The sequence below is a fragment of the Plodia interpunctella genome, chromosome 20 (assembly GCF_027563975.2).
Source record: "Plodia interpunctella isolate USDA-ARS_2022_Savannah chromosome 20, ilPloInte3.2, whole genome shotgun sequence".
Taxonomy (NCBI): Eukaryota; Metazoa; Arthropoda; class Insecta; order Lepidoptera; family Pyralidae; genus Plodia; species Plodia interpunctella.
The window spans coordinates 7,531,955-7,554,335 of NC_071313.1; the positions used below are offsets into that span (position 1 = coordinate 7,531,955).

At 34.8% G+C, this 22,381-nt stretch overlaps 2 protein-coding genes across 3 annotated transcripts in view; one reads left to right on the forward strand and one right to left on the reverse strand.

Annotated features, from left to right (window-relative positions):
* sol (small optic lobes) overlaps nt 1–7,409 on the forward strand; it is a 30,786-nt gene extending 23,377 nt beyond the window's left edge. For both annotated transcript variants that reach the window (XM_053760265.2, XM_053760266.2), the window contains exons 19-22: nt 606–878; nt 2,537–2,679; nt 3,592–3,782; nt 4,224–7,409. In XM_053760265.2, coding sequence (XP_053616240.1) covers nt 606–878; nt 2,537–2,679; nt 3,592–3,778 — 603 coding nt within the window. In that variant the 3' untranslated portion in view covers nt 3,779–3,782; nt 4,224–7,409. The remainder of the gene's footprint in view (nt 1–605; nt 879–2,536; nt 2,680–3,591; nt 3,783–4,223) is intronic.
* A 2,411-nt stretch (nt 7,410–9,820) lies between these two features.
* LOC128678622 (prostatic acid phosphatase-like) lies at nt 9,821–15,884 on the reverse strand. The gene is made up of 7 exons (XM_053760267.1): nt 15,495–15,884; nt 15,054–15,164; nt 14,034–14,267; nt 12,707–12,892; nt 12,188–12,308; nt 11,211–11,413; nt 9,821–10,730 (listed from the first exon to the last, which is right to left on the reverse strand). The coding sequence occupies exons 1-7, from the start codon at nt 15,588–15,590 to the stop codon at nt 10,575–10,577; spliced, it is 1,107 nt and encodes a 368-aa protein (XP_053616242.1). The 5' UTR covers nt 15,591–15,884; the 3' UTR covers nt 9,821–10,574.
* Between the last annotated feature and the right edge of the window lie 6,497 nt (nt 15,885–22,381).

Below are 22,381 nucleotides of genomic sequence, written 5' to 3' on the forward strand. Positions count from 1 at the left end.
AGCGAACCAATCACATTGCAGTGTGGTTATCGTTGCGTCACAATGGCGCCACAATGGGATTGGTTCCCTGCGTATCATTTCGAATCGATTCGATGGTGAGAAGTGAAGTGCAAACCCGCACTTCGCCCACAGACCCATGCGACAACTCGTGAACGGGTGATGCCAGAAGGAACTGGTCATCTCGTTTCTCGTATATTTTTTGTGTAATTAATTGTATACATCTATACATATATATATATATATATATATATATATATATATATATATATATATATATATATATATATATATATATTATAGATATATATATATATATATAAATATATATATATATATATATTATTAGAAAAACATTGTAAGAAACAATAATGGTAAGCCGATCTGGCATGATAGGGACCAACACTGTTCAAATGAGTTTCTTTCGGCATTTCTTCTCAGCAGTGGTCGTTCCGAAATGCCAGTAGTTTGTAGCTTGTGAGAAATCACAATTTAATATAAAATTTGACGTGAAAAAGTGCCTGTGAAGGTCTAATTTCTGAATAAATGATTTGTATTTGAATTATCACACGCGCGTCGCCTGTACAAATCTAACGTTCTCATTCCAGGTCCGCGGATTCGTGGGCTGTCACAAGATGTTAGAAAAAGGTTTTTACCTGGTCGTCTGTCTGGCTTTCAACCACTGGCATACTGGCCTAGAACTAGCGCACAGTTCAGCCTGGCCTAGACACGTTTTGGCTGCACATTCGTCGAAACCTTTGAGTGTTGAGAGACCTTCGCTCCACCCACACATATTGGCCGATGCCATTATCGGTCTGACGTTAGCTAGAGGACAAAGACACGAAGGCAGGCAGGGAATGACCGCATATTATTTGACTAAGGTGAGACAGATAATTTTGTAAACACTTTTTTCTTACGAGTCTTATTAATCTACACTTCTGTACTATACTATATCCTTATCCTACCATATTACAAAACAAAGTCCCCTGCTGCGTCTGTCTGTCTGTTCGCGATAAGCTCAAAAACGACGGCACGGATTTTCATGCGGTTTTCACCAAAAGATAGTGTGATTCCTGAGGAAGGTTTAGGTGTATGATTTACCCGAGCGAAGCCGGGATGGGCCACTAGTATTATTTTACAGCAGAGGTAAGCGTTTGTGAGTTACGAAATTATCGAACCGATTTCAAAAATTATTTCGCCATTAGAAAGGTACATTATCCAATATTGCTATAGGCTATGTTTTATTTCAAAATTCCTACGGGAGCGAAGCCCCGGGCAGCATCTAGTATAATCTAATAATAATATATATGTAGGGACAAATCACACAGATTGTGTTAGTAGTAAGTTCGAATCTTGCGTTATGGGATACTAAGTTAACTGTACTATATTCTATAACATATAGTATTGTATTTGTTATAAAATATAGTATCGTTGAGTTAGCATCCCATAATACAAGTCTCGAACTTACTTTGGGGCTAGCTCAATCTGTGTGATTTGTCCTAATATAAAAATAAAAAAAAATAAAAATACATATATAGATAAACATCCAAGAGTTAGGTTAATCTAAAAAAGACTATTTTACGTCTTGACCCGACTGGGGATCGAACCCGGGACCTCCAGTGTAGCAGTCCGGCATGATGACATATTTTTGAATATAAGTTTGAACTAATATTGGACCTACGTGGATTGGGCCACGTTGGTCGTCATTAAGTAAACAATCTTCACAGTGTTTGTCGAATATTGTTGAAAATTAATCAGATATTACTTCAAACGTATATTGAAAAGTAAAACAGGAACTGCAATAACTAACAGTGGGCTGGTAATAGAGGTGAAATTTACGGAAAGTTTCCGTAACTTTGAAAGTTTCCAGGAATGTTTCGAGTAATATTCGCGGATACTTCCATAGTTACGGTAATTTTGGAAGTTTTCACAATCGTTTATTTTGTTTACAATAACATCGACGAGGGTTTTAAATGGTATCAAGCGAATGCATTTCAAATATAAAGAGTACATATTGGCAATAATTGTCGAAGACATAGGTATTGTTTGTAAATTTCAGCAATTTTTCAATGTAATAAAAAAAAATAGTTTTAATGTTTGTATTGTTAGTAACATAAAAAGACCATAAAAGCTACAGCCAATATAATTATACAATGATACAATAAAAATTCCGTGTTCGGTAATGCCTATGCATATAAATATTGTTATTGGGAGTAAAAAGTATTATTTGAAATGACCAAATCCAATGTTGCCGGAATTTTTGCAAGTTTTTATGAAACTTTCCTTAGATTAGGAAAATATTCCTAAAAATTTCCATCTCTAGCTGAAAATGACAATGTTGATTAACTAAACTCCGTTGTTTCTAACAAATATTATTATATGAACAATCTTACCATGCCTTTTTACGATAAGGAATGTAAATTAAAATATACTTTTTCGGATAATTATACTAACCACGAAAATTTTTGTTCGGCAATAATTTCTTATTAGGTTCGAAATGTAATGGCAAACATTCGTCTTGATACATTATTTTATCCAGGGCTGGGCGGGTTTAGTCGTAATGGTCGAAAACAGACACACAGACAAGTGGATCCATGTGAAGTGCGACTGCCAGGAGAGTTACAACGTGGTGTCCACGAGAGGAGAACTCAAGACTATAGATTCTGTGCCTCCGTTGCATCGGTGAGTGATTGTTACTTTTTATCTATTATAGAATAGAATTTAAAGGGACAGATAAATGAATCTTTAATATTGAATAACTCCTTTTCTTATTTAACCAGCTTCCATTTCGGTTTCCGTTCTTTGTGCAGTATTGATATTATTACTTCGGTGAATTTTCGAGTATTTTGACCGCCTTCATTGCAGCCCTTCATAATAAAGAACCTTTTTAAAGTCTTAAAAATAAATATTGGTAAAATTTTTACACTTACCAACACAGATTGTGGGTACTGAATAAATTATTTTTTTTTATTTTTATTTTTATATTAGGACAAATCACACAGATTGAGCTAGCCCCAAAGTAAGATCGAGACTTGTGTTATGGGATGCTAACTCAACGATACTATATTTTATAAGAAATACATATATAGATAAACATATAATATATTATATTTAGTATAATCTATTATATATATATATCGAAAATTCACCGAAATAATTATTTCAATACTGCACAAAGAATGGAAATCTTTGAATCGAATGGAAAGTTCATCCACTTGTGCAATTTGGTAAATTCAAAATCGGTTATTATCCCCTATTCATTTTTAACCCCCGACGCAAAAAGAGGGGTGCTAGAAGTTTAACGTGTCTGTGTATCTGTATGTGGCATCGTATCTTCCAAACGGATGAACCGATTTTTGTTTAGTTTTTTTTTGTGTCATAGATTATTTTATCCCGACTGTTCTTAGCTATGTTTCATGAAAATCCGTTCAGCCGTTCTAAAGTTGTAGCGAAATGAATATCGAAAGTCTGCGGCTTTTTAATTTGTCTAACAAATTAACTTGTGATTCTTCTTCTACTTCGATGATATGATAGTTACTATTTTCCCGCCAACAATTAGACAACACTTAAATGGCTTGAAACCTTTTGTTGTAGACAAGTGATAATAGTCCTGACACAACTGGAAGGTAGCGGCGGTTTCTCAATAGCGCATCGTCTCACGCACCGGCTGGCGGCGGGCGGACGCCTGCAGGACTGGGCGCCGGCGCCGGACTCCGAGCGCCACCGGCCGCCGCTGCCGCGTCGGCTGTACGGCTTGCACGCTCCCAGGCTCATCACGTAGCGAGGTGCCCGTCCGCAGCCACTAACTATATCATACGCTAAAATAAATATAAATATATTAGGACAAATCACACATTGATTGAGCTAGCCCCAAAGTAAGTTCGAGACTTGTGTTACGGGATACTAACTCAACGATACTATATTTTATAACATAATACATATATAGATAAACATCCAATACCCGGGCCAATCAGAAAAAGATCATTTTCCATCATGACCCGACCGGGGATCGAACCCGGGGACCTCTCGGTTCAATGGTAAGAACTTTACCATTGCGCCACCGTGGTCGTCATAATTCTTACATAGTTTTATATTATTTTCGGTATTTTTTTTAGAAAAAAAGATTTAGCATTCAAGCGAACGTTCAAAAGTTTCTACAATACGTTCACATTTAAAAATTACCTATTTTTTATCTTAAAAAAAAAATAAATATTATTTCACTACAGGATTGTCCCATGAACATCTGTAATCGGAAAACTGACGGGAGTGCGCGCGCGCTTCTTCACTGGACGGCAGCTTCTTGGTGGTAAATAATATACACCCAATGATACATACAAAAAGACTATGATATAATGACCTTTTATAATTTACTAAATAATAATACTTTTACGTATTTACTGTACGTTTCGCTATTGTTACTGTTACTGTGAATATTTCGCTTAGGTGATAGGTAGACATAAGCAACATTGTTTTTATTGCACAGATTATTTAAAATTAGTTATTACACAATGACACAAGTGATTTTATTTCATGTAATGATAGGACAATGTGCTTTAACCGTACATGATAAAAAGACGAAAATATCTAAAGGTCCACTTGCATTTTTACGGGATTAATTCAGGATAAATAAAGTTTTAAATAGGCTTTCCTATTATAAAAATCTCCTACTGTCGGTGTCTGTCTGTTCGCGATAAACTCAAAAATTGCAGCACGGATTTTCATGGGGTTTTCAGCAATAGGTTGTTTTGATTCTTGAGGAAGGTTCAGGTGCATAATTTATTATGTTTTTATCCGTGCGAAGCCGGTTCGGGTCGCTAGTATAAAATAAAGGGAATCGGTTTTATGTTTATAGTTATTACTTTTATGTATTTTGCTAGTTTCTTCCCAAACAGTGTGTTGGATATATCAAAGAGCCACGTCCCATTGCTCAAGTCATGCTTTGTTGTTTCCTATCCGTCGATAGATAACGTTGAAATTTAAATGGATCTGTTATACGTGTCACACATGCATTTTGACTTATTTCATAAAATAATACTGAGATGAAAAAATTCCCGCTCGATTCCAGAATTTTTTCATGTCATTGTTATTTTCAACGCAGAAATCGTATGAAGATTTGCGGTACGTCAATGCGTGGTCAAAATCTATCGTAAGCAACGGAGCACGACGGTGCTACAACTTATTGATTCGTCGACTGAGCAATGTGACATGACTCTAACCCGATAAGATTAAGATTTTTGCTTGAAAAAAAAATTCAAATGTTTATTTCCATTCACATGAAACACTATAATTAAATCTCTTTAATCGTTGCGTGTTCACGGTTACATTGGGAGCTGTGACGCTCCGAAGCCCAGGGTACGTGTAAAAAATCGAACAAATAAATTTTGATTTAGCTATACATTTCCAAACTGTCTGACGTCCACTCTGTGGGCGTCATATTGCTGCCTATCAGCTATTTAGGCATGTGTCCCTTAGTCGCCTCGTACGACATTCACGGGAGGATTTGGACACCACACGTCGGAACACGATAATTAAATGTAACTTAATTAAATGAGAACAAAAAGATAGTACCTAAATTGTAATAATAAATTGATCTCTTTTATTAATTACGTGTAATAGAATTAAAATTGTTTTTAAATGATCACATTATCTGTGCAATTTATATCAATAACTCAATTATGTGCATTTACTATATAGTACATAGCTTATAGTTGTGATAAGCGTTAGCGAAAATAGTTTTATCACTATCCTATATATATATATATTAAAAAAAAACAAAAATTGTTAAAGGCAACCGACTATTTAAGGCTGTAATAACAAAAAAAAATATTTCCAATAATTAAGTTTGGAATAATGTAAACCAAATAGAAGTGTCATTGGCCTTTTAATATTGTCACCATCATCGTGACGTAACGCAAAGGACTGAATTAAAAATTCCCGTTTCGATACGACATCGATACCTTTATGAAGCTAGTAGAATTATTGTAGCACACACTTCGCCGAAACGAATATTCCATACGTACAGTGAAACATCGCATCAAGTTACCGTGCATAAACCTTATATATTGAGATATTGGGCAGGTTGGTATGCTGTTGACTGTACGAGTTTTTAGCGAGAGAATTTGTTTTATATAAATGACACCAGTTGACACTTCTATTATCCAAATATTCGTGTAAAAACATAGCAGCCGTGTTAGTACATATAATAATAGTATTTTTGCACGAATGTATAGTACTACCATACTGATAAGTCGATTAGACAATGTGCGATGGCGTAGAATACTATATCCAAGTCACATCAAACAAATAACGACCTTATTGCAAGTACATAAAATTTTATATACAAAGATATTATGACTGGTACTGTCGCGTTAAAAATACTTTTGTTCGAGTACGTTGCAACCAATAGCGGACGAGTTCGGCGCGCTACGATTGGCCGTAACATTTTATTGGCTGAGATGTTTTCGATGTAAAATAATATTTCTGCGCAGTACATCGCTGTGACTTATAAGAGTGGTTGTATTGTACGTTTATGTGTATTGTCTATGTACTTATTCCAACCAGTGATAACAATATATATATATATATATACTCATGAAATTTTTGGCTATATTTAAAATATTGTTGCAATATTTTTAGCTATAATTATTTCTGATGTAATAAGCTTGACGTAATTTATTTTAATGCCAATTATTTACGATATTTCGTATAATATTTAGGCTATGATTTATTATGAACTCGTGTTTAAAAATTGTGGTCGTTTTTTTTTTTTTAATGTTACGACTATTTTAATGAAGGAATGTTATCTTAGCAATGTAATATAATTCACTGATTTAGATTAGTAAGTAGACGTGTGACTCTTTTAATTGTCATGTTTTATTTATGTCATTGGCTTACTCCAACTTGATATTCCGTGTGAATATAGTTTAATTTTAGGTCCTGTTTCACTTGCTGATAAAGAATCTATATAGCCTATATGTAGCATGTGTTGGATAGGCGCAACTGGCAAATTAATAATTAAGGCAGCTTTATCTGGCAGCTATTTTATTTGTCAGATTATAATGTGATATTTTATCAGAAAGAGGTTTAGTATATTATAGTTTCTCCCCGTGCTTCGACATTTTTGGTCAATTTTAGCGGACTTTTATCACCTACGTACAAAAAAAGAACTTAAAGACGAAAATATCTTATCAATTCACCTGAGTTGGACTTAAAATGAATCGACTTAAAAATTATTTTTCGTTCCACGTGGTACCAACCAGACCATCAAAGCGGAGTAAACCATTTTATTTTTCATCACTATGTTTAAAAAGACATGTATAATTGTATTGTGATTGATATCGAATTCTCATTCCATTAATACTCATTAATTAAGTGATTTTAATTGATATTTGTTGGTTAATTTATCGATTCTTGCCATGCAAGTAAAGCAAATGCTTTACAACGATTTATTTATATAGGTTTTATTAGTTATTCGCCTTGGGACCACACGGAGCTGACACAAGTGTGTGTGGTCAAATGGTTGAAAACCTCGAAAAAAAAAATTTTGCACTCACCACTAAACCACGTCATTGTTGGTACAGTCGCCTAAAAATTACGCTGCTATAAATAATTGATCCAAAAATGTATTTTTTTATGATTCTTTTTCCCATTGGTTGACGACTGTACTACCTCTTTTCCCATTGGTCAACGACTGTACTACCTCTTTTCCCATTGGTTGACGACTGTACTACCTCTTTTCCCATTGGTTGACGACTGTACTACCTCTTTTCCCATTTTTTGACGACTGTACTACCTCTTTTCCCATTGGTTGACGACTGTACTACCTCTTTTCCTATTGGTTGACGACTGTACTAAAATTACCTCTCATGAGAATACAAAAATAATCAAGTTTAACCATTTCACCTCACGTATGTGGCCAAGCGTAATGTGTGGTCTAATAGCGAATAACCATTATTTTGGGTATGGCCTACATGAACAAAAAAAAATGTGCAATATTTTTATGTGTATTTTTAGGATTTAAACTGCACAAAACTGCACTCACTAATAATAATGTATGTAGTTAGAGTCGCGTAATATTAGAATTTCCATATTTTAATACAGCAAAAGACTAATTTTTTTTTCAGTTTTACGTAAAACCATTATTACTTTCAGTTTTTGTAATTTCAATGTCAGATTAATTTTTAAATCTTGGGTTTGCTCGTAAGACAGTTACGTGATCAAAATATAAAAAAATATCGATATTAGAAAATAATATGCCTTCATTTAAATAAAATTTAATTAGTAATATTACCGATTCAATTTAATTTCGATCGTATTTTGTAGTCGCAAGATAATAATAAATTTTATACCACATCGTTATAGAATTGGTAACGTTATAGGTTGGTTCTCTAAAGTGTTTCGAGCGCTGCGGCCGCACTGTCATTACGATCCGTCAATTTTCTTGATGAAGCAATCTCCAAAATCAATCATTCATAAAATTGACAATACCACAGTACAGATTAATTATTTTAAAGTCTGACAGTAAAACTAATTCTTGTTTTTGATAAAATTTGAAAAATTGTAATGGCAGCGCGGCCGCAGCGGTCGAAACACCATATAACAGTGTACTTACACAAAAGAACGCTTTATAAACATTATCTAAAGTCCCATAGAAGCTAGTTCTATCTTTCCGCACCACTGATCGTATCAAGTATTTTCAAATACAAAATTATTTGTTCAAATTACTCAAGCCGCTCGCATTTAAATCTAATTGCTTTTATTAGCGAACATTTTTATATACATATATATCAGTTAAACTGAAGGTAAAGGCTATTGTTATAGTTTCCCATTATACCACAATAATCAAATACTTAGTCAAAATCATTTGTGATTTTGCGATAAGAAATATTATAAAAGTAAATTTATAATTATTAACAGAACGTTTTAATGTCGCACACCTGCAAGTTTATTACCTATCTCCTTTATATAGAAAACTTCTGATGGGACGAATTGCATAAGTTTAGACGTTTCACATAGATGTGATATTTCGCTCTTTATTGTGCCATAATTGATGAACTCTGTTCCTTGTTAATAAATTAAATATGGTTAAAACATTGGTAATTTCTAAAATCTCGTAATGATGAGTTTTGCACACTTCTCATCGACTTTTAGAAAGTGATGGCCAATGTAAGTCTACTGCTCTCTCTCACACATTAACCTAGTCACATACCAGTTATATATAACGGATTCTCTCCATCTCTTTCGCTTGTAATATTTGCGACAGACGAACAAAACCTGTCCCCTTTCGACGTTTATCTATCACAGTTATCACAGTACAAGTCAAAAGTTCTATGTGCAATATGTGTTGAATGCGCACAACTAGATCCAACTGGCCGTCTCAAAAATCTTATGTGCGATAGAGATGGAACGATTCCGCTGCGGATCTTCTGTTTCCGTCACTCGTTTGTATGAAACGCTAAGACCGCAGCCTCATTGCACAGTCGTGCTCCGATGCGTCGACGTAACGCGTTGCTTTGATCCGTTGACGAAGCGCAGCACAACAGAGCAATGCGGCCACGCTCTATCGCAGCGATAACATTAACGATTAGCAGAATCTTCACCAAATAGTTTTCTTTTCAATCTGAGTGGTATAAATTACGGAATATTCATAAAATCCAAGGAACAGAGCCCACTGAAATTTAACGTCATGTATTTTGATATCACAGTTTTATTTGTCGACTAATATTGTGTTTTGTAGCTAAATGACGCTTATTTTACGTGTTAGATATACGTGGATACATGTTAAAAGTATTTATAATAAATATAAGCAAATAAAATATCTAAATTTCACAAGCTTCAGTTTTTATTATATCCTTGAAAAGCTTACAGCTATAGTTGTAATGTACTTATTTGAGAATGGAGTGCAACGGTTAACGTTAACTCTAACCTGCGCAGAAAATCATAAAGTAAGTATACCATTTTGTCTACGACGACGGCGGCGCGCGGATCGAAGTTAACGTCATAGTTGACTGGGTGCAATCCACCCAAGTGAATAACGAAATACCCTACGTTGGAACAAAGAATTAGTCTATTTTATACAATACCCTACAATACCCTACATAAAATAGATCTACAAGACGCGATCTTTTCCAACCAACCTTATGCCGGCTCCACACTGTCGTCGAACAGTTGCCAAACTTTAGCGAATTCGATATGCATTGCTGGTTTTTCATCTGAAGAGTAAATAATGAATGATAATTTATTTGCATTAAAAGTAGGTACCAAGTTGTTCTTTATCAAAATCATAAATACATAACTCACTTTTAACCAATCTTGTTAAAAGTGTAGGCATACTAACTGCGCGATGTTGGCGCATTCGCATCGGCGTGTGTCTGATTTCAGCGACAGTGTGAAGCTGGCATTAGGTCTATCCCCAATATCGAAGGAACAAATTAAAAAATATTGAAAACATTTTGATTAACCACCATTTTGTTAAACAGCTAATTCTACAAAATGGCGCACACGGACGGTACATAAGAAAAATTATATTTTCTATTCCGTGGCTGCCAATATATATAAACAACAAATCAAATACTTTTTTAACGAACACACATTTTTCTCCACGAATCATAATCCAAGGTGTGTTTCTTCGTGAGCTCGACAAATTTGTCATAGAAGCAGGGTTCCCCGCAATCTTTTACATCTAAACGTTCAAATGAGAATACGCCACCTGGCGTATCGTATGCGAAAACTGGCTGGAAATTGAAGAAACAATAAATTCACTCATACATAAAATACAAGAATGTGATAATATATAATTTATTTTCTTCTAAATTTATAACTAAGGGAAGGTAACGTTTTTTAAAACATTAAAAATAAAACCAATCTTTTTGGTATCGATATTTGATTATCGATCTAAGTGCTAACTACAGACACATGATATATTTTTTTATACGTTTTTAGTATATTTTGAATAAAAGTTTGAGAAAGTAAACCAAATATTCAAAAAATACCGAACGCATAAGTAGACTGATCGTTCCGAAGGGTAAGAATTAAAAAAAATATATATTTTTATTTACATAATGGCTAGAAAAAAAAATCTGTAGATCACTATATTCTCTCCAGTCTTTAGGCCTTTTCCCTTGATTTATTTTTACGATCTGCGCAGGAGCATGAAATGCTGACACGTTATTAATTCGCTCCCAAACCAGCAAAGAATAACATGGCACACTTACCTCTACAATAAAATCGTCCTTTGCCCTTTTCAGATTCAAAGAGAATACAGATGCGAAAACAGGCATGCCTGATATATCTGTCCTGCTTATTTTCGAAATACCGTAGACATTTTCGTGGTGTGCCGAGTATATTCTCACTGTTGCCGTTTCACTGCCAGATATCACAAGTTTTGCGAATTCGTGAAATTCTCTTAGTAGAACACCTGTAAGTTGAATGTGTTGCTATTTAAATCTCACCATCAAGTCGATTCGCAGTGACACGCAACTAACCAATCACAGTGCGCCTTTGTGACGCAACGACAAACACACCGCTATGTGATTGGTTCGCTGCATCTCACTTAGTATCGATAGCAAACTCTCACTCACTTCACCGACAGAATGTAGGTACCTAATCGACGAGAATTATATACATAAACAAACATTATGATATAGGTACCATTTGGATTGTATTCTCACAACCACGGAGATGGACCACCACGCGATCACAGATATTTATCATCACAGATATTTGTCTGCGGCTCTGGGGGTGTTTTGATCGGTTTCAGTAGTAGGTATTGTGAAAACCCCACCATTTTCTTTCAATAGCCTTTGCTTGATGCGAATTGAAACCAAAATGGTGACTCATACAACCCTTATAGCTATTTGTTAAGTGACGTCCTTGGCGAAAAGGCTGCGGTGAAGTTTGTTGCGCCGCTTCTTCTTCACCTGCGCTTTGGAAGCCGGCAGTAGACTTAGTTGAAGTAATTTTTTGACGTCAATAAGTGATGTGTATCATCATAAATTGAATAAAGAATTTTGAATTTGAATCTGACTTAACCTTGAAAATATATCGCTCCTTTTTTACATCTCTCTTTCTCTCTCCGCGTGTGATCGGAGCTTTAAAAAATAACCTTAAAATTTTGAAGATTCGGCTGTAATTTTACAATCGGCCTGCCTGACTTCATCGAGCTGTATAGGTAATTTAAATAGGTACATACCGCAAAAATATTTCAGTATATCTTTCTGACGGAATATAATGTTGAACGCTTTATCGGCTGCTTCCTTAATCCTTGGGAGAGCCCGTTGGACTTTAGGTGTCAGTTTCAAACCCAAGGACTCCTAAAATCACAGTTTATACGTAGTGACTGGTTGAGAATGTCAAGCGGCAAAGATATCTGTTTAAACTGTTGGCACGCATATCATCCTTAACCACATCAACCCAGCACTTCTTGGGTTCGCCCCTTCTACCAGAACCAGGCAGATACGATATAGCAAGACATTTATTACTTAGGCAATTCGTCGATAACACAGTTATAAGAAAGATGTCCTATATCTGTGGTCGATAAGTATTTTATTTTAGTTTAACCATCTGACCCTAGTTCCTACCTAGACCACACATATATTACTAAAATTAAATAATCCCTTCAAAATGTCATCGAATGCAAATAATGCAGTTGTTTAGTTCTTTATGCTGGAAAATGATTTTCAATCGACAATGGAGTCTCTTTAATACTCACTTGGGCTTCAAATGTGTTATATATTTGGCTTATATACAGTGGTTTTTCTCTTAGATCGAAACCCACGCCAATCTCTTCCGATAACAAAGCCAGTACATCATCAAACGGTTTCATTTCTGAACATTTCCGCGATAGTATATTGTTCATTTTGTGTTCAAGTTCAGGGCAGGACGACGTTGGTCTGTTCTGAAAAATAGAAGAAACGAATATGAATATGATTCTTGTAGATTTTTTTAAAAGAATATATCATAGGATGGTGTGTGGTTCTGCCTTAGATTAGAACCACTCCGTATGCTACTGTGGATGTCGTACGAGGCGAATTCAAATTCAAATTCAAATTCAAAATTCTTTATTCAATTTAGGATGATATACATCACTTATTGACGTCAGAAAAATTACTTAAACTAAGTCTACTGCCGGCTTTTAAGGCGTAGATGATGAAGAAGCGGTGCAACAAACTTCACCGCAGCCTATTCTCCAAGGACGTTAATTAACAAATATAGGTCTTATACGTTTATTAAAAATTAGGAGGACGAATTTACATCATCATTAAAAATGTCAAAATTTGAATGAATAAATAAAATAAAAGTTGTATTTCCAATAAAATTATTGAAAATTGTCACACAAAATATATATATAAATAAAAAGCTAAATGTACAAAACGTACGTAATAATGTCATAAATCAATTACATATGAGGATACTGCACCATGCTTGGGCCAGACATTATTGTCGTTCACATAATCATCAGACTTGTAATATGCCTTTTTACAAAGTACTTCTTTTATATAATTTCTATTTTTTTCAATAATAAGGGACGATATAGGCAGCTGTAATATTGTTATATAGCTCATTCTTATTGTAAAATTATTAACTACTAACTGTTTTTGGTAACGGCAATGTTCGTTTTGATCCAAGAATCTGTCAACCTAAATATATTTCCGATAACAAACCGTGAATAAAATCAGAGATTAAGAACAAAAATACCTGGAGCCCTCCCAGAAGCGGGATAAAATTGTTACCTTGGTAACGTAACAAGCGTAAGTCATCAGACTTACCGAGCGTAACAAGCTTACACAAATAACGCAAGACAGATAAGTAATTAGACTAATTGACAATAGACGCGGTAAAATATAATAATCTTTATTGTGAAAAACACACACGAATATACACATAAAGAAGTACTAGGTAAGTAGGTTAGGTAGTCGTAAAAGTCATGTTAGATGTCTTTAAACGACTAATAAAAATCTGACACCAGCAATTAACACACTCGAAAAGAGGACCCAAGACAGAACGTCATGCGCCTAAGAAAGGACAAGATGACTTACGTAATCTGTTTTTACAGGTACAGTTGTATAGGGAACTGGTGTCCAATTGAGGTCTTCCTTCCACCTCACGACTGGAGGGTAGATGGCGGCCAAAGCGACCAGCATGGTCATCTTGGTTCGGGAGACATCCGTAGACCGGAGATAGATTTCGGATTCATTAAATTTCGGCGCTAAAATACTTTTATATTGGAAATGGATGTATTGACCCAAACGGTATGCTTTCTGCATGCCTTTCTGTAAACATTGAACTTGTTCTCACTATATAATAAAACTGGCGTGCGCATGAGGCGATCAAGGGATATTAAAGGATTGACAGCTGATATACAATAACAACATTGAGAGGTTTGAGAGGCAGGTAAGATTCTATCACTGTTCTCCGACAGCTGTTTCTTTTTTGGTAATATGAATTTCTAAATATGAAATAGGTAGCTATTTAGAGGTAACACACGCTATCGCCACTACGCTGGTAGCTAACGCTGATAGTGCGAAAGAGAGCGTAATGGCTCGAGCTTGATAGATATGTTCTTGATTAAATTTGCTTTTCGGGAGAAAAAGTTTTTTCACTAATTAGATCGTGACATTCTCTTTGATTTTAGTGACAGTCTTTCAGCATACTACTTATATATTCTAGTTGTAGGTAGTAGTTTTGATTTAAAAATAAAGTGTTAACATGACAGTTAACATTGGCTAGCCGTTTATTATATTATACTAGCTTTTGCCCGTGGCTTCATTCGCGTGATTTTCCACGGGAGCAGTTATTTTTTCGGGATGAAAGGTCCTTCTCCATACATCAAACTACATGTATGCAAAATTTCAAGAAGATTGAGTATAATATTAGTTACGAAGTTAAGATTAGGATATGATAACAAATTATTAATTAATTGTTAAGTTTAAAGCAATGTAGAATATTTTGAAGAAGGCAAACCTTATAAACTTATACAAAAAAAAATATTAAAATCGCATAACATTTAGTTACAGAAAAACGATGTCTTGGTTGAGAGGCCGGTGGATGTTCCTCACCTCAGTTAGTTGTCCATAACCATACGGCTCAATAAGTTTTTCCAATTCCTCTGGACTTGTGCTGTAATTCACACTGTAACGTGACGGCGTCCTGTCACCGTGACGATGGACCTAGAAGCAACAAAATATGACTAATTTAACAAAATATGACAGTTTGACGACCTCGGTGGCGCAGTGGTAAAGTGCTTGCCCCTGAACCGAGAGGTCCCGGGTTCGATCCTCGGTCGGGTCATGATGGAAAATGATCTTTTTCGGATTGGCCGGGGTCTTGGATGAAATATATATAAAAAATATGTTATAAAATATATATGTGTGATTTGTTCCTATTTATTTTTATTTTAATATTTTTTAATATCTTCTGTTTCGCTTAAACAAGATCTCACAACAGAGATCACCTTTATCTACGCTTTAAATAGATTAATGAAGGACAAAAATACTTACCATAAAACTAAAAGTCACATCTGACTCATGAGTGGACCCCAACAGAAAATGCCACAAAAAACATATCAACGATATTTCGCATACGACAATGTTCATTATTAATTCAGTTAATTTGCATTAATTTCAATGAATAGTCATGTTAATGAATGTTTACTTTAAACTATACTTGAAATTTAGTTTTCAATGGCCATACATCCAAACTCTCGGTCCGACTACCTAGTTCGACCGGTTGGACGACGAGAATTTTTTTTTTTTTGATAAATTACAGAATAGTATCTATTAGTCCTGTGAAGTTTACCGTTTATTTGAATAATATATTTATAGTCTGACACTTTTAACCTACTGGTGGCTAAATTGTAGACAAATACAAAGTTTGCTCACTACGTTACTAAGTAGTTAAGGAGATTGTAAATTTTCCGTCACGTTTAAAGTAACTAATTTGTAATTAAGAAGTTAATTTCACAAAGGAGGTGGGGCTAAAATGGTCTGACAACTAGGGAAAGTGACCAAAGTAGAAAAGCGGTCCCTGAGCTCCGACGCTCAACGGCTGTGGAAGAAACCGGGAATACGCCCAGATGAGAGTAAGTAGGGCTAAAATGATCTGTGGACCATTACTGGTGTACATAAATAGTGATTCGTGATTGTGGTTCCGCCATAGAATAGAACCACTCTATTTTCTTCAGTGGATGTCGTATGAGGCGACTGTCAGTCCACTCACTTGCCTTGCTGACGATCGATTATTTGCATATAACGAAACTCGAATTAATTCACCAAATACATTCCAAATATTCCGTACGTATGACAATTTTGATGCGTGATCTCATATTGTTGTTATTATATCACTACAATTCATTCATTTTTTTTTATTTGTCATTTTCTAATTCTCTATAACAAAAGCTTCCATTAATTAGAATTCAGAAAATATAATAATCTGATCTGAGTTGAAAATTAGCTGACGATAAACTTGAATATCAACGTAGAATTTTTTATGACCATGACAGACGGAGATAAATGAATGAATGAAAACTGTACGATACTACCATAAATTTAGAAGGGGGCCCGCGAGCGGGTCTTATTAATTCTATGCTGAAAACTAATTAACTAAATAAATAAACTTAACTTATCTTTAGATTAGTATTATGATATCCGATTTTTCTCTTGATTCCCCATTTTATTGTATACTTTTTAAAAGTAAAATATTTCATTCTCAATTGTAATTTTAAATTAACTAACAGCCCGTAACGTCTCACGCGTAAACAACCATAATACATTCACAGATCAACATTACATTGTTCTTAAATCTTTGAATAAATTATACATCTAAACATTCAATCACTCACACGTGGCGTACCCAGTTTTAAGTATCTAAGGGCACACAGACAGCAGGAATTTCTTTCCTTTTATACTATGTAAATACTATTGAGAGAAAAAAATATGACCCTGTTTTTAGAGTATACTTACCTACCGCTGTCCAATTATTGTGCAAACAGTCCATTCTCCTTCACGCAATACGCATTATAATCTGCAACATGCTAATTTAACGTATAACTTTTCCCGATAATGGTCATAGATTTTTCAGCAATTAGTTAAGATTATTGATTAGTTTCACGAATTTCTATTAGGCGTTATATTTTTTTTGTGCCACAATATGACTATTGCTAAATTTGAGAATATCAATTTTTATATATTATTGATATATTAATAAACACTAGATGCGCCCCGGGGCTTCGCTCCCATGGGAATTTCATGATAAAAAGTACACTTATGTGTTATTCTAGGTTATATTTTACCTATGTACCAAATTTCATAACAATCGATAAAGTAGATTTTGCGTGAAAGGGTAACAAACATAGTATACACACACACACATACATCCTCACCAACTTTCGCATTTGTAATATTAGTAGAATATTATTTTAATACATTGTATTTAAAATATGAAGTTCTGACTAATTATTCATAGTCATTTTCACATAGCACTTTCTATAGTAAATATAATGTTCCTGCCTTTAAGGCGATCGATATGTATGAAACGCAGCTTTTTCGTAGCCATTCCAATTTGGTCGGATAACCAGCCGTTATTTGCATGTTTCGTTTTATATTATTATCTATTTACATACGAAACATTTTAAGCTGATATTTTTCACTGACTTATTAGAATATCTGCGCTTGATACCGATTGTTTAAATCTCTAGTGTACAAAGGACCTACTGTCAGGTGGCAGTAGTCGTAAAAGCAATTTCAAACGCCTTTAGGTAACTTTATAAATTCTGACACTACTCTTTTTCTCTTCAAATTCGTATTCCTCATGGCTAAGTCGTGGTCACTGTTCGAAATGAAACACACAAAACGACTTTCTTGGCACTAATTAATGGAGTGGACCACCATTGCCTTCTCCATTGCACACACAAGTTGATAATCTACCGGAGTGCAGGTTTTCTCACGATGTTTTCCTTCAATGGAAGCAAGTGATGGTCGATGAAAACTATTATAAATGAGTCATATTGGTGACAAGCTCACGTGGCACGAGCAGGATTCGAACCTGGGACCTTTAGGTTCGCAGGCGGGCGTTTTAACCAGTACAATATCACCGCTTCATTCTGACACAGTTTTAGTAAAAAAGCCAGTTAATAATAGAAGACAAAGTTACATTTTTGGATGTTGGTTCTATATAAAAATTTCATGCGGGTTGGTTCCCTTTTGCGTCAAAGACAGAGAGCGTATTCAAATATAATGCACGCCTTTGCACGTGTACCGGAAGTAGGCTTCAAGATGGCGTCAACGGGTCATTTCCGGCCGAGATTCCACCTTGAATGTGTCGATCTCTAAACTCACTAGAAGTGATACAGTAATACGTACGTCTATACTGTTTGAGACATCCTTATCCTTACATATAAAACAAAGTCCTGTGCCGCGTCTGTCTGTCTGTTCGCGATAAACTCAAAAACTACTGCAAGGATTTTCATGCGGTTTTCTCGGATAGATAGTGTGATTCCTGAGGAAGGTTTATGTGTATAATTTATTATATTTTACCCGAGCGAAGTCGGGACGGGCGGCTTGTACTTTTATAATCCCATCCCACTAATATTATACAGGCGAAAATTTACGAGTGTGTTTGTCTGTTATTTTTCTTTACGCTCAAACGCTGCGCACGCTGGGCCAATTTTAATGAAATTTGGTATTGAGAAAGCTGATACCTTGGATTAATATATACTTTATATCCCGAAAGTACGCGATTCCCGTAGGGTTTGGTCAAAAAGTCTGATAGACATTGTCGCTTTATAAAGTAGATGATGCATAAAAACTTAATATTTTTTTTTATTGTAATAATAAAACGCGGGGTATTAATAATGTTTCAATGTTAGAACACGCCAATCACATCAATCACGCTAATACACAAAAACTTGAACCGTTAAAAGATAAGTATTTTGTTTAGTTTTAAATTTTGATTGTTGATAATTTTACCCCTGTTTTATTTATCATTTGCGCGTGCACATCATTATCAATTTTCAGAAATATTTCTTTATTTGTCAAGATTATTTAAGTGTGTTGAACAACATGGCTAGAACTCACGTGTGCATTGATCGTTTTTATGAACAATGTATATAATTTCAATAGAGGATATTGAAATTGAACTTATTTTCTGGTGAAGGAAAACATCGTGAGGAAACCTACACACTGGTTGATTATTAACTTCTCAAACTCAAACTCAAATATTCTTTATTTTTCTCTACAATCCTAGTTGTATGATAGACAGATATTTATACATATTGTACGTACATGGTAGATTTTAATAATCAAGATTGTGAGAGACTGGTGTCTGAACTAAGCAGAGCTTGTATCTCAGTACACCAGCCTCTCCCCGCTAGGAGTAAAACAATAGTACAATGTCTAGGAAAAACTAACATTTACAAAAGCAATACTTATTATATTACAATGTGGAGCTTGTACAACCGTTATGAATATTGTTCTGTGTGAAATGGAGAAGGCAATGGCAAACCACTCCATTACTGATCATCATCACATCGAGTGTGTTATTGCTAACACTGGTGCCAGATTTTATTCAAGTCGTCTAAAGGCATCTGACATGACGTAGTCATGAGGTAGTCGCATACACACTAGTGAACTAAACTGTCCACCAGTGTGCAGGTTTCCTCACGATGTTTTCCTTCACCGTAAGCAAGTGGTGGTCTGTGAAAACTACTATATATTAATCAGATTGGTATATAAACTCATATGGCACGAGTAGGATACGAACCTGAGACCTTTCGATCCACAGGCTTAACCATTACATTACACCACCACCGCTTCACTCCATTACTAATGCCAAGAAAGTTGTTGTGTGTGTTAATTCCACGTAATGACCACGACCCTCAGCCATGAGGAATACGACTATGAAGAAGAATTTGCTAATCCCTTTCTCATGAACATATTAATCATTTATTATTTCGTCGCTAATCATCGGAACTCAAAGTTTTGCCACGTATCCCATTTTTTGCGGGACGTCCCGATTTTTAACCTCAAAATTTGGTGTCCCGCTTTTTTGGACAGAGGAAAAACTACCTTTTCATCCAAATAGCTAGTGTCTTTAACTATTGTATTGTTACTTAAAAATTTAGCTAAATTACTAATAATTAAGTTATTTATTATGTCCCGGTATAGACGAATGTATCTTGATATTTTTACTAATGAGCTACCAAAACCCGCTTAGTTTAAAAAAATCTGGCAACGCTAGCCCTGGGTGTTTATTTGTCTGATGCGGGACAGGACGGGACCGGGGTAAGTCCCGGGACTTGGAAACACGAAACATCCCTATATATCCCTTCCTAAATATTCATTTGGTAAATAACTATTAATGTACAGATATTAAAATATTCACTTCCATTTAAAATACATGTCACACATGCTTTATAACTTATTTTTGAAAATAATGAGATGAAAAAATTCTGGAATCCAGCTGGAATCCAGCTGGAATCCGCGCCCCTGTCTACCCGGGACAGTGCTCTTGACCACTGAGCTATCGAGACCACGCCAGTTCGGCTGAATTAATCAAGAGCACTGTCCCGGATCCGGATAGACAGGGGCGCGGGTTCGATTCCCTCTCGATTCCAGCATTTTTTCATCTAATTACTATTTTCGAAAATATTCACTTCCAGTTTTTGTATGTCTGTACTTGCTCATTATGGTCGGGATTTCATCTCGGCAGAGAAATTGTTCGCTTTTATGCTTAGTTACGCAAGTTTTTCATATAGATAACTTGATAAAAAAAATTATAAACACTTCAGTCATGAAAAGGAAATTTATTTAGGTCGTCGTTAATGTAAAAATAGAAATTGTGACGTCACTGCCACATAAAAAAATGGCAACGCTCATCTATGTATAGTATTAGAATATGAACTGAAAAAATGCCTGTGAAGGTCTAATTTCTGAATAATTTATATGATTTTTATTTTTTATTTTGTATACTTATAACTTCCTGCTACTCAAAAAATTCAAATTCAAAATTCTTTATTCAATTTAGGATGATATACATCACTTATTGACGTCAAAAAAATTACTTAAACTAAGTCTACTGCCGGCTTCCAAAGCGCAGGTGAAGAAGAAGAAGACGAATTTACATCATTATTAAAAATGTCAAAATTTGAATAAATAAATAAAATAAAAGTTGTATTTCTAATAAAATTATTGAAAATTGTCACACAAAATATATATATATATATATATATATATATATATATATATATATATATATATATATAAAAAGCTAAATATACAAAGCGTACGTAATAATGTCATAAATCATATAAGTAATTACATATGTTATGAGGATACTGCACCATGCTTGGGCCATACATTATTGTCGTTCACATAATCATCAGACTTGTAATATGTCTTTTTACAAAGTACTTATTTTATATAATTTCTAAATTTTTTGTCCGACAAATCAAGAATCCATTTAGGCAATTTGTTATAAAAACGGATACAGTTCCCAATAAAAGACGTTCCAACTTTGGCCAACCGACGCCCGGGGACAGACAATTTATCTTTATTACGTAAGGCTCTATCAGTGTAATAATCAACTTTTTTAAATAAGTTTAAATTTTTCCGGACATGCATTCATGCACTGCCTTATATAAAAAGGTTGACTTATATAAAAAGCTCTTTGTCGCTTTTTACATTTCTTATAATAAAGTTAAATTGACATAAATTGCGTTACATATTGGACAAGCTTAGAAATCTGAGTGATAAAAATTATATTTGCTTTTTCTCAAAAAGTATTATCATAAACTTTCATGTCACGTTAACCCGGTGTCCTATGTGAGCGACAAAATCGCGGCGAAACGCGGTGCGTCAATATTTAATGTATGTACATACCTATGTAGTGTTTACTTGAGGCCTATTTAATATTGTTTCCATTATGTAATCGAAAATTGATTATTAATAACTATATAGTTAGTTGCCTATTTAATAATTTATTTTATTATTATTTCCCCAGGAAAATTAATATGCATAGAACTTTCAAGGTTTCTCATCTATCCGAGTGTTTTTCTGGTTTATTCCTCAGCCCCAGGTTCAGGGCTATATATTAGCTATCCAGTTGCCCGTCCTCACTTCGCTCGGGTAAAACCATAATAAATTATATAACTAAACCTTCCTCAGTCTATTGGTAAAAATGAAAATCGTACAAAAATTTGGTCCGATAGTTTTCGAGCTTATCACGTTCATACGGACAGGCGCAACAGGGGCCTTTTTTATAATATGTAAGGATGTTCATGACGCGGTTAGGTTGGGACTACCCCGGACGCAAGGAAGCTGTCGGTTTACGGACGATTGAGTTATAATCGAATTGTGTATGCCGAGATATGCCATACCGCACAGCATCACAT